At 37.3% G+C, this 11,528-nt stretch overlaps 1 protein-coding gene across 1 annotated transcript in view; it reads left to right on the top strand.

Annotated features, from left to right (window-relative positions):
- MPDZ (multiple PDZ domain crumbs cell polarity complex component) overlaps positions 1 to 11,528 on the top strand; it is a 225,587-nt gene that overhangs the window by 194,305 nt on the left and 19,754 nt on the right. The window contains exons 32-38 of the mRNA XM_042781301.1: positions 164 to 256; positions 346 to 420; positions 1,541 to 1,715; positions 4,122 to 4,267; positions 6,371 to 6,454; positions 6,653 to 6,846; positions 9,547 to 9,694. Coding sequence (XP_042637235.1) covers positions 164 to 256; positions 346 to 420; positions 1,541 to 1,715; positions 4,122 to 4,267; positions 6,371 to 6,454; positions 6,653 to 6,846; positions 9,547 to 9,694 — 915 coding nt within the window. The remainder of the gene's footprint in view (positions 1 to 163; positions 257 to 345; positions 421 to 1,540; positions 1,716 to 4,121; positions 4,268 to 6,370; positions 6,455 to 6,652; positions 6,847 to 9,546; positions 9,695 to 11,528) is intronic.

An 11,528-nucleotide genomic window follows, 5' to 3' on the forward strand; every position in this document is an offset into this window, starting at 1 on the left:
GTTCTGCTGTGCATGGGGTCGCTATGAGTCGGAAACGACTCGACGGCACTTAACAACAACAACAACAGGTGGAAGATGACATTTAGAAGTTATGACCACATAGCTTCTAAATAAAAATGATCAGTTTTAAGTTTTCTGAGTGTTCTTATTTTTGCTTCTCCAGGATCAAGGGGGTTTGGGCATTGCTATCAGTGAAGAAGATACACTCATGGGAGTCGTCATAAAGAGTCTAACAGAGCAGGGTGTGGCAGCCAAGGTGAGGCCTTACCATTCCCACTGTCACAAAGTGATGGAAAAGGGAATTTCTTGTGGAAAATTACTCTAAATCTTCCATTTTCCATTTAGGATGGACGGCTCAAAGTTGGAAATCAGATCTTGGCTGTAGATGATGAAGTTGTTGTTGGTTATCCTGTTGAAAAGGTACTTTTTCCAAAGATAGCTAATGGTCCTGTGAACACATTCTTGGGCCTGGCTGGGGTGTGGGGGGGGGGGCTTTGTGGTAATTACGCAAAGGGTAGGAGAATCATAGCTGCAGACCTATCTTAGACACACATCCTTAAGGAAAAGAAAAAATTATTTAGAAGTTTTTCAATTTCTGGTTTTTTTTTTAATAATCAAAATAATGCTAAAGTTTTTTTTTTGATCTGATAAATTTTCAGATAAATAGCATTTTCATGTTCCCTTAGAAAAACTTGAAACTACTAGACAAAGGTTTAGTGTTAGGGCCAAAGAAATTTAAAAAAAAAAAAAAAAGTCTACGCCCATAAATATCAACTATACATAATGCTTTATAAACACATCATTAAATGTATAATTTTATTGGAGTTAACAGTTCTTTGTAGCTGAGTTTCCTTCTCCTTAAAAATGATCGTAATATTTACAAGAAATCCCATGTGAGACCTTCCCTATGTGGTTCCAGAAAAAGCTTTGTCTCTCCTGAGAGTAACTTTCTTTCCTTGCTTATGTTGAAGGAGTATCAAGTAATTGACCTTGTTTCCATTTCTACATTGGCCAGCAAGAAGCTCAATGTGGATTTTTTTATTTAGTTTCAGTAACATATAGATCATATCTTTTAACCCATATACTTATGTTTTAACTTTCCACTTGGCTTCATTTTCTCTTAATACCTAATGCTTTTAGCATATGTGTTTCCATTTTATTAAAAGTGTTTCTTTAAGTGGCTTCTGCTTCTCAGCACATGGGTAAAATATCCTATTTATCTTGTAAGGCTGTAGGGAGAGGACAGAATAAATTAGACCTATAAAAAGATGAAATATCTATACTTATATAAGGAAGAATCTGGTCAGAACTAGACTTACAGTAGAAATTAACAACAGCCTTAATCTATACCAGCCAATGAAAGAAAACTAGAGAACCATTCCTTTCTTGACTCTTCAAATCCTGTCAAGGAAATAGAATTTTTCTGTCATTTGTGACAAACCTAAATAAAATTAGATTACAAGTGTAACTGTAACTTATTTGTTTAAGTCTACTAATTTGCCTTTACATCTTGTTTTTCTCCACACCAACATTTTGCCAGTTTATTAGCCTTCTGAAGACAACAAAGACCACAGTGAAACTTACCATTCATGCTGAGAACCCAGATCCCCAGACTATTCCTTCAGCAGCTGGTACAGCGAATGGGGAGAAAAAGAACAGCTCCCAGTCTCCGATGCTCCCACCTTCTAGCTCCCCAGAACCAGAGCCTCTTCGAAGTAAGGGCTGGTCACCTGTAAGCCCTATGCACGTGGCGCTTTTGCTCGCTGCAGAGGGTCCCAGCCTGGGAGCCCACTGCCTGCCTGCCTGTAGCTCACTCTCTCAAAGAATAGATATGGATATGAGAGCCTTTGGTGACAGAATGGTATGAACAGAGTGGTTCCTGCAGAAAGAGCATAGGGCTATGAGGCAGGCAATATGTGGCCTTTGCATTAAGCCACCAGGGGTCCATCAGAAAAACCCAGCCACCCTCCCACCCACTCTGAGCCTTAGCTTCTTCATCCCTAAAAGAAGGGGGGATGGTACGTGTTTTGCTCTCCAAGGATCTTTAGCTGAGGGATTCTGTCATTCCAGGTGTCTGAGTAATGAATTAGAAGTATCATTTTGTACATTCCTTTTTAATAATGTACAAGTGATTTAACTTCTCTAAGCCTCAGTTTTCTAATATGTAAAAATGGGCGCATATGTTCTGCTTCACAGGTAGGATCAACGGTGCTTAATACTGAAAAAAAAAAAAAACACTTTAAAATGCTAATCATTACCACAGCATGGGAAGCCCTAGCGGCCCAATACACTAAGCGGTGGTTTGAATCCACCAAGTGGATCTGTGGGAGAAAAGACTTAGTGATCTGTTCCCATAAAGATTACAACATAGAAAACTCTATAGGGTAATTCTGCTGTCATGTGGGGTCGCTGTGAGTCAAAAACAACAGCACTCAACAATGACAACTGCAGTGTGTATCGTTAAATGTGAGTTCTGTGGTTTGGGTGTAACAATAGCTGTGAAAATAGAAGGAATTGGTATACAGGAACCCTGTTTTGATACTTCAGGGTCTCATTAAAATGCCAATCTAATGCATTATTCCTTTGAATTACTTTTCCAGAAAAAAATTATGCTAGTGTTTAACAAAATAATAAATTTCAATTTTGGTAGCATCAAGAAAAAAAAGTCTTCAAAACAATAGAGTTTTCTGCAACTTGGGAAAAAGAAACTTCTTTCGGCCTCCAAACTATGAAATACTCAGTTCTTTTGACATATTTTTAAGGAAACAGTTTAAAACATTTACAATATAGTTATACCAAAAAAAATGTTAATCTAATACATACCTGATTAAAGTAATTTTTTTATTTAGAGACACTGGATAATTCACTCAAGTGTTGAAAGATTTTATGGAAATTTTCTCAGTCTTAGGTTTTATGTTGATCCCCAAATAGCATTGTCTATAAAAATATGAAATGCTAAATAAAAATGTAACATAAAAGAAAATATTGTGCACCTGTTCTTACCATTTCAGGAAGAGGGAAATAGTCTGTGTCTGATTTCCTAAAAAGAGAATATTTTTTCTAAAGCACAAGATATTTTACCAATATACCTAAACCCAAACCATCATAGCCAGCTGTCCTGAAACATGCTGTATGGTATATGTTATTTGGTGTATCATCAAACACAGAACATGAACACTATTGTAAAACAAGCTGTGAAATTATATTCTCCTTGTTCTATCATCTCTACTCAAACCTGAGCAAATATGCACCAGGATTTAAAATTTGAGTTTATAAAATATCAAGTGAGACCCAAGGAAAGAATTGGTAAGTTGGCCTCACTTGAAGTTTTATAAACTCGGCTGTTATCCAAAACCCACTGCCATCAAGTCAATTCCAACTCAGAGTAGCCCCTATTGGGTTTCCAAGGCAATAAATCTTTACAGAAGTAGATAGCCTCAACTTCCTTCCATGGAGTGGCTTGTAAGTTTGAATCACCAACCTTCTGGTTAGCAGTCAAGTGCCTTAGACACTGTGCCACCACAGCTCCTTTGGCTGTTACATACAGATGCGTATAGGTTCAGATTTGAGTAGCTAGAAATAGATGCTTTAGGAGAAGAAAAGAAAATAGAAAACAAAAAAATCAAAATTAAACCGTAAAAAGCCCTGAAAGGAAGCATGAGCAGAATCACTGAGGTGGACTGGAGTATGTGGTCTTCCCTGCCTGGACTTCCAGGTCTCTGGTACACATTTCAGCTCTCAGTTTTACAAATCATAATTTTATAAGATGTTGTGCTTGGCATCAGTGAAATGTCAGCTGTCAAAGTGAAGCTAGAGGTTCAGTTCAACTCTGCTCTACTTCCTTTATACATTTTTTTCTAGCAATGAGAAAAGTATAAAATAATATTAACAAGAAATGTTGTACCTACCACCCTAAACTAACAATGATGACTTAATCATAGTTATTTGACTTTTTAAATATAAAATAACTAAAAGATTACAGGTTAATTTGAAGTATCCTCTGTCCCTGCTCTTGGGTCCATTTTGCTATTCCACACTCTAAAGACAACCAGTGTGGTGAGTTTGATATATCTCTCTTCTAGTCAATTTTCATTTGTTTTTATTTTTTAAACTTATTTTAGGTACAAGCAGATCATCCACACCTGCAGTCTTTGCCTGTGATCCTGCAACCTGCCCCATCATTCCTGGCTGTGAAACCACTATTGAGATTTCCAAAGGGCGGACTGGGCTGGGCCTGAGCATCGTTGGTGGGTCAGACACACTGTTGGTGAGTGCAACTCAGTCTTGCTCCAGATACAAAAGCAGCCCATCAGCCTAGGGGCTCTTATCTGGGATATTTTCATCAATTTTATTTTATTAAGTGGCATATAAAGATTTAGAAAAATATAACACTCAATGTTACTTTAATTTGTTGTTGTTGTTATGTACCGTTGAGTCGGACCTGAATCATAGCAACCCCTCCTTAGGTTTCCGAGGCAGTATCACCATGGAAGTAGAGTGCCTCATCTTCCTTCCGAGAAGTGGCTGGTGGATTGAACCGCCAGCCTTCTGGTTAGCAGTCAAGTGCCTTAGGCACTATGCTACCAGAGCTCCCTACTTTAATTTAGTAGCATAAATATTAAATTAGGTATTGCAATTTTTACTTGAGTAAACCAATACAGACTCAAGTTGTGATTGTGACATTTAGGTTTCAGAATGCTTCTCTTGGGTCACTAGTCCTTGCTGTCTTTTAATTTCCTTTTCTACTCACTGGTTATGATTGGGTTAGACCTGTAGTAAGAAGAGTCTGAAAAAATAGATAATTTATAGACAGAATTTCCAATATCCTAAAATTTTTTTTAAAATCTAATAATTTCATTTGCATTGATATAACCACTGTGGAAAGCAGTATGGTGATTCCTTTAAAAACTGGAATTAGAAATATCATTTGACCCAGCAATCCCATTACTAGGTATATATCCTAAAGAAGTGAGAGCCAGGACAAGAACAGATATGTGCACGTCTATGTTCATCGCAGCAGTATTTACAATAGGAAAGAGATGGAAACAACCTAGGTGCCCATCAACAGAAGAATGGATAACCAAACTATGGTACATGCATACAATGGAATACTATGCAACACTAAAGAATAATGTAGAATCTGCACAACACTGCGTAACATGGATGAATTTGGAGGACATTATGCTGAGTGAAATAAATCAATCACAGAAGGACAAATATAGTATTAGTTCATTACTATAAAAAGTCAAGGAAAGGTTTATATATGGAAGGAAAATTTCTTTGGTTACCCGAGGTGGGAAGGCAGAGAAAGGAACACTGTTTAAAAAAAAAAAAAAAGCATTGACCCATGTCACTTTAGTTTTGTATATTTCACTGTACATAAATTATATTTCAATAAAATGTATTTTTTTAAAAAATCTAATAATTTCATTTGTAGATTGCTGTTATTGTTAAGTACTGTAGAGTCCATTCCAACTGATAGTGATCCTCTTTACCATAGAGTAAAACACTGTGCTTGAGCCTATCATTGCAGTCACTGTGTGAATCCATCTCATTAAGGGTCTTCCTCTCTTTCACTGATTCTCTGCCAAGTATGATATCCCTCACCAGGGACTGGTGCCTTCTGTCAACATGACCAAAGTACAAGGTACAAAGTCTGGCCATTCTCACTTCTAAGGAGCATCTAGCTGTACTTCCAAAACAAATTTTTTTTCATTCTTCTGGCAGTCCATGATATTCTCAGTTTTCTTTACCAGTACCACAATTCAAATGCATCAGTTCTTCTTTGGTCTTCTTTATTCATTGTCCAGCTCTCCTAAGCATATGAGGCTATTGAAGATACCACAGCCTGGGTCAGGCACACCTTACTCTTCAAAGTAACATCTTTGATCTTTAACACTTTAAAGAGGTCATTTGCAGCAGATTTGCCTAGTGCAATATGTTATCTGATTTCTTGACTGCTGCTTTATTTGTAGATAGGAGAGGTGATGTATACATGTATGTCATACATATATGTGCCATCAGAAGGGAACTGAAAGTTTAAAGGAAGGGGCTAGGGTTGTTTCATTAATGGACATATATTCAATACCTAATTTATTTAATATATATATATATACATACAATAAATTTTTTAATTTATTTTAGAGGTGACATATATTTAGAAAACAAAGTGTAAGTGTCTGAGCCTTCTAGCAAAAACTGTATTGTTAGTTATACTTTTAATTTTTGGTGTGTGCCTTACATATAAATGTGGATGATACATAACTTACTGTGTATGACTATAGAAGTGCAGTATGTTTGATGCCATTTCTGCTCACCATTCCTAAGGGTGATGAGACAAAGCATGGCTATGTTTTGTTTTGGCTCTTAGGGTGCCATTATTATCCATGAAGTTTATGAAGAAGGAGCAGCATGTAAAGATGGAAGACTCTGGGCTGGAGATCAGATTTTAGAGGTACAGAATGCTGTGTATTTGACCTTTACAAGTGCCAAACAAAAGCCCATTCTCTGGACGTTTTTTCTTTCTTTCTTTCTTTCTTTCTCCCTTCTTCTCTCCCTTTCTTCTTTCCTTCCTCCCTCCTTTTCTTCGTTCCTTCCTTTTGTTTTTCATTAGCACTTCACTTCCCTCACCTGGCTCCTCCCATTTTATAAGGTGAATGGAATTGACTTGAGAAAGGCCACACATGATGAAGCAATAAATGTCCTGAGACAGACTCCACAAAGGGTGCGCCTGACGCTCTACAGAGATGAGACTCCCTACAAAGAGGAGGACGTGTATGACACCCTCACCATTGAGCTGCAGAAGAAGCCAGGAAAAGGCCTGGGATTAAGTATTGTTGGTAAAAGGTATGAAATTAGATGTTGACCTTTTGGAAATGACTGAGCTTATCTTCTTTTAAAGAGCGATAGCAGCCAAAAACAAACCAAACCCACTGCCGTAGAGTCGTATCCAACTCGTAGTGACCCCTCTTTGGGTTTCCAAGGCAGTATCACTACGGGAGTAGATTGCCCAACCTTCCTTCTGAGGAGTGGCTGGTGGGTCTGAACCACCAGCCTTCTGGTTAGCAGTCAAATGCCTTAGGCACTACACTATAGAGCCTTTATCAGCTGCTAGTGTTTTGTAGGTAGCTGTACTCAACCTATTTGGTAAGAGTATCAAAAGGTATTGGTTTTGACCATCTGAAATCAGTATTTTGGGAGATTTTGTAGGTACTCAACAATTTACAACAAAAAGTCACTTGATAGTTTTTGAATACCTGCTGTATACACCCAGAAATAAATCATATTCTGAGGAATAAGTTTTAAGAAGACATGATCCCTGACTTCAAAAAACTCATGAGTCTGGCGAGTTAGAAATAAATATATGCTTGCAACAAAGCACTGTAGTTAAGTTGAGTGACAGAGATGCATTGTAGGAACCATGGGAGCCAACAAGGAAGAAAGAGAACCAGCTAGCCCCTATTGAAGAGAAGTGCATTTAGGGAAAAACATCCTGAGCTGAGACTGAAAGTGATCATTTAGTCTCTTAAAGGGGCTTGAGGATAGGCCTGGAAGAAGGGTCACAATGAGCTAGAAAAGCCATGATGGAAGCCAAGAGCATGCCATCAGAAGGAACTGAAAGCATAAAGGAAGGAGCTGGGGTGTTTCATTAATGGACATATATTCAGCACCTAATTTATTTAAGTGCTCACATTTAAGTAAAATTAACAAATATATAATCCAGTGAGCCTCCTAAATATTTCTTTCTCTTCATATTATAAGCCCATCTGGATCTAAGCCTCAAAATAGATAATTAAGCAAATAAAGTCATTTCATTCTCTGATCTCCTTTCAGTGGAAAGCTTCTGGATCATCTATAACAGCCCTGAGTTAAAATCACCATCCTTCAGACCTCAGATGCCCACAACTGCAAAGCAGCTTATTGTTTTCCAGCTTCTTAAAAAAAAAAATCCAGAGAATTGTGACTTTTATATCAGAATATCATTCTTTGGAAATAATCATTCTTTAGACTGCCCAAATGAATACCCTTCTCAGCCTGTTCTGCTGTGAGGTTTCTAATTGCCAGTAAAAGGACATTGACACCAGTGTGTATCAGAAAGAATTAGACTACTGGAAAAAAAAAAAAAAAAAAGCCTCCAGAATGTAGGAATATTGTTTAAATCTCAGTGGGAATATATCTGAAAAACTAAATACTTCTTAAATACTTCTTTTGGAATACAGTATCAAAAGGTTGGTTATTGTGCAATATGAGTCAATTAAAATTTATTTGAATACCCAAATACATTAATATATGGAGTCACCAGGTTGCAATAAGATATTTCTTTTGTGGATCCTGAATTATTTACCTTGGGGAGAGCATACAAATACTGTTGAATCCAACACTCTTATTCTAAAATTGAGAAGCACAGCATCAAAATGGTAAAATGGTAAGTCTGAGGTCATGACTGTAGCAAGAACAAGTGATATGTTTCTGTCTTCACTAAACATTTTTACCTTTGGTAATCTTTGTATCTTAACAAGAAGTTTTGGGTTTTCTAACAATTTTAGGAAAGAAAGAATTGGAAACAATACTGTTTATGCATTTTGTGTAAATCTATCTTGTATTAAAGGTAGATCCATAATGACTTAAATATTTAAAGAAAATAAAAGACAGAGTATAACTGTCCCATAGGATTTCCTAGGCTGTAAATCTTCACAGAAGCAGACTGCCACATCTTTCTCCCAGTGAGCTGCTGGTGAATTCGAATTGCCCACCTTCAGTTAGCAGCTGAGCCACCAGGGGCTCCTTAGAGCCCTAGGATTTTTTTTTCTTCATCTAATTATCATTTGATTTTTTTTTTAAAGCCATCACGGAAGTGACATTTAAAGGATAACCAGTGGCTTTAGTTGATACGTTATTGTGTATTGTTTAGTTGATCTGGACACATGACAACCTTATAGGACACACTAGCACTGCCACATAAGTTTTTCTTCACAGGAAGCAGATTGCCAGGTCTTTTCTCCTATAGAGTGGCTGTTGGGTTCAAACTATCAACCTTTCAGTTATTAGCAAAACACTTAACCATTGTGCCACAGAGGATCCTTTAGTTGAGATATCCATCAGTTATTTTCAAAAATATTAATAATAATAACAACAGCATGTTTGTGTGGCCACAGGTTAGAACTCATTCAAGGCTTCTTCACAGTACGGAAAGAACAACTGACTGACTCTGTGATGCATTTCTGCCATTTACTAAATGGATGACCCCTAAAATGAGACTAGTACCCACTTTCAATTACAGTATGAAATTATTGGAGAACGGATATGCTCATGAAGCATCTATTTAATCTATGGAAAACAATAAAACATAAGCTATTACTTATCACAAAAAATAATTATAATAATGTTGCCTCAATATTGCTTAAAAAAATAAAACTTTTAAAGTCATAAATATAGAACTAAAATTTTCCATTAAAACATTTCCATTAAAAATGTTAGCTTTTTAATTAAATAGCAATGCTTATTTAATGAAAAAAATAATGTTGAAATTCAAAATTGTGTTTGCAGAAATGATACTGGAGTATTTGTATCAGATATTGTCAAAGGGGGAATTGCAGATGTTGACAGAAGGCTGATGCAAGGAGACCAGATACTGGTGGTCAATGGAGAAGATGTCCGGAATGCCACCCAGGAAGCAGTTGCTGCTTTGCTAAAGGTAAAAATCAAATGCCAAAAATAATTTTGTGTAATAGTATGTAAGGAGAATGAGACTTGAACATCGAGCTGTCATAGTCAAAATGAGTACTAACTTCTCTTTATTTAAAATGTCATCTCTAGACATATAAGATACTGTATTTCAGTGACAAATTTCTAAGTAGTATTATTTTGTTCTATATTTAGTTAGTGACAGTAAGAATTATGAACTAAGTGTTTGTGATATTAGTAAATGTTTTGTCATTAAGGAGAGTATTGTATGGATCTTCTTCTTCAAAGTAAGGCCCATATCCAGACCACAAAGCAGAAAAAGGAATGCTATCATCAGTCTTCCATATTTCTTCTGGATTCGTGTGTAAGATTTATGGAGTAAGTGAATGCTGTCATATCTGGCACAGTTGGTCTTTGAAAAATAACTTTCAAAAATGTTCCATGTGGGAAATCAAAGCTAAGTAGGGTACCCAGGGTACTTCTGGAGTTCATACTTTTTGGCCTTTGTTATTCCCAACTTCCTTTCCTTGACCCTTTTCTGAAAATATTAGAATGAATGTCTTCATATTTCTTCTTAGGAGAGCTAATGGTATAGTGCCTAAGGCATTTGACTGCTAACCAAGGAGGCTGGCGGTTCAAACCCACCAGCTGCTGTGCTGAGGGAAGATGGAGTAAGCTACTTCTGTAAAGATTGACTGCCTTGGAAACACATTTCTTCTAGAGGTGAAGAACGTGCAGAAAATATTTTACCCTTTATAACTCATGAAAAGAAACAAAATATAATTTATTTCTATTGTATTGGCTTCCTAAAAAATAAAAAAAAAACTCACTGCCATAGAGTCGAATCTGATTCACAGTGACCCCGCCTTGGGTTTCTGAGGCGATATCACTACAGCAGTAGATTGCCCAAACATCCTTCTGAGAAGTGGCTGGTGGATTTGAACCACCAGCCTTTTGGTTAACAGTCAAATGTCTTAGGCACAATGCCAGGAGAGCTTTTGTCCAAATCTTAGATTCTGACTTAAAACTGTTCAACTATTTAAATTTGACATTTAAAATCATTGTTGGATGGGTCATCCTTATGACATGAAAATGAAAGTAATTTAATGCAGTTTCACCTGGCAGCACCTTCACCAGGAAATATTTCAACAATTATAGGTCTCATTCCTGGGTATCATTCTAGACTGAAATTTGTTTCCTTCAAAGGAAATTCTTCATGAAGGATAATTTTCTGATTAGAAAGGCAAAACCTGTCTCATTTAAAAAAATAAATTTTAGGGGAGTTCCGGCAAGATGGCGGACTAGGCACAAGGACTGCAGAGACGCTCTTCAACAAAGAAAAGGGAAACCAATTAACACAGACACAGAAGATAATCTTGGACCCCTGAGCCTTGAAGGGAAGGATACATAAGTGGACTAAACCCCAACTAGCAGAAGAATTTGCATGAAAATACCAAAAAAGGAGACACACGGAGCTGCGGTCTAGCAGTGGACTGAGCGACCCTAACAGCACAGACGACACGGCTTGGAGATTCCCGAGTGGTGGTAGGACCTATGAATTAACCCAAAAATCAGCCTACTAGCCAGGGACTGCACGAAAGACGGTGCACTGTGGCTGGGGAACAAACGGAGAAAGTGAAGAGAAAGGTGGGCTGAATTGTGGACTTTTGCCGGTCCGGAGGATGCTGCCATTTTGTAGGTTTAAAAAGCGGCTTGGCTATTTTGGATATTTAAAGAGACAGCGCTCTCGCAGATTCCTGTGATGGTAGGACTTAAGAAATAACCTAAAAATCACCCTACTAGCCAGGGACTGCACTGAGGACTGTTCACTGTGGCTGGGGAAC

This window comes from Orycteropus afer, unplaced genomic scaffold, assembly GCF_000298275.1.
Source record: "Orycteropus afer afer isolate SDZICR_OR568_19922 unplaced genomic scaffold, OryAfe1.0 scaffold00102, whole genome shotgun sequence".
Lineage (NCBI taxonomy): Eukaryota > Metazoa > Chordata > Mammalia > Tubulidentata > Orycteropodidae > Orycteropus > Orycteropus afer.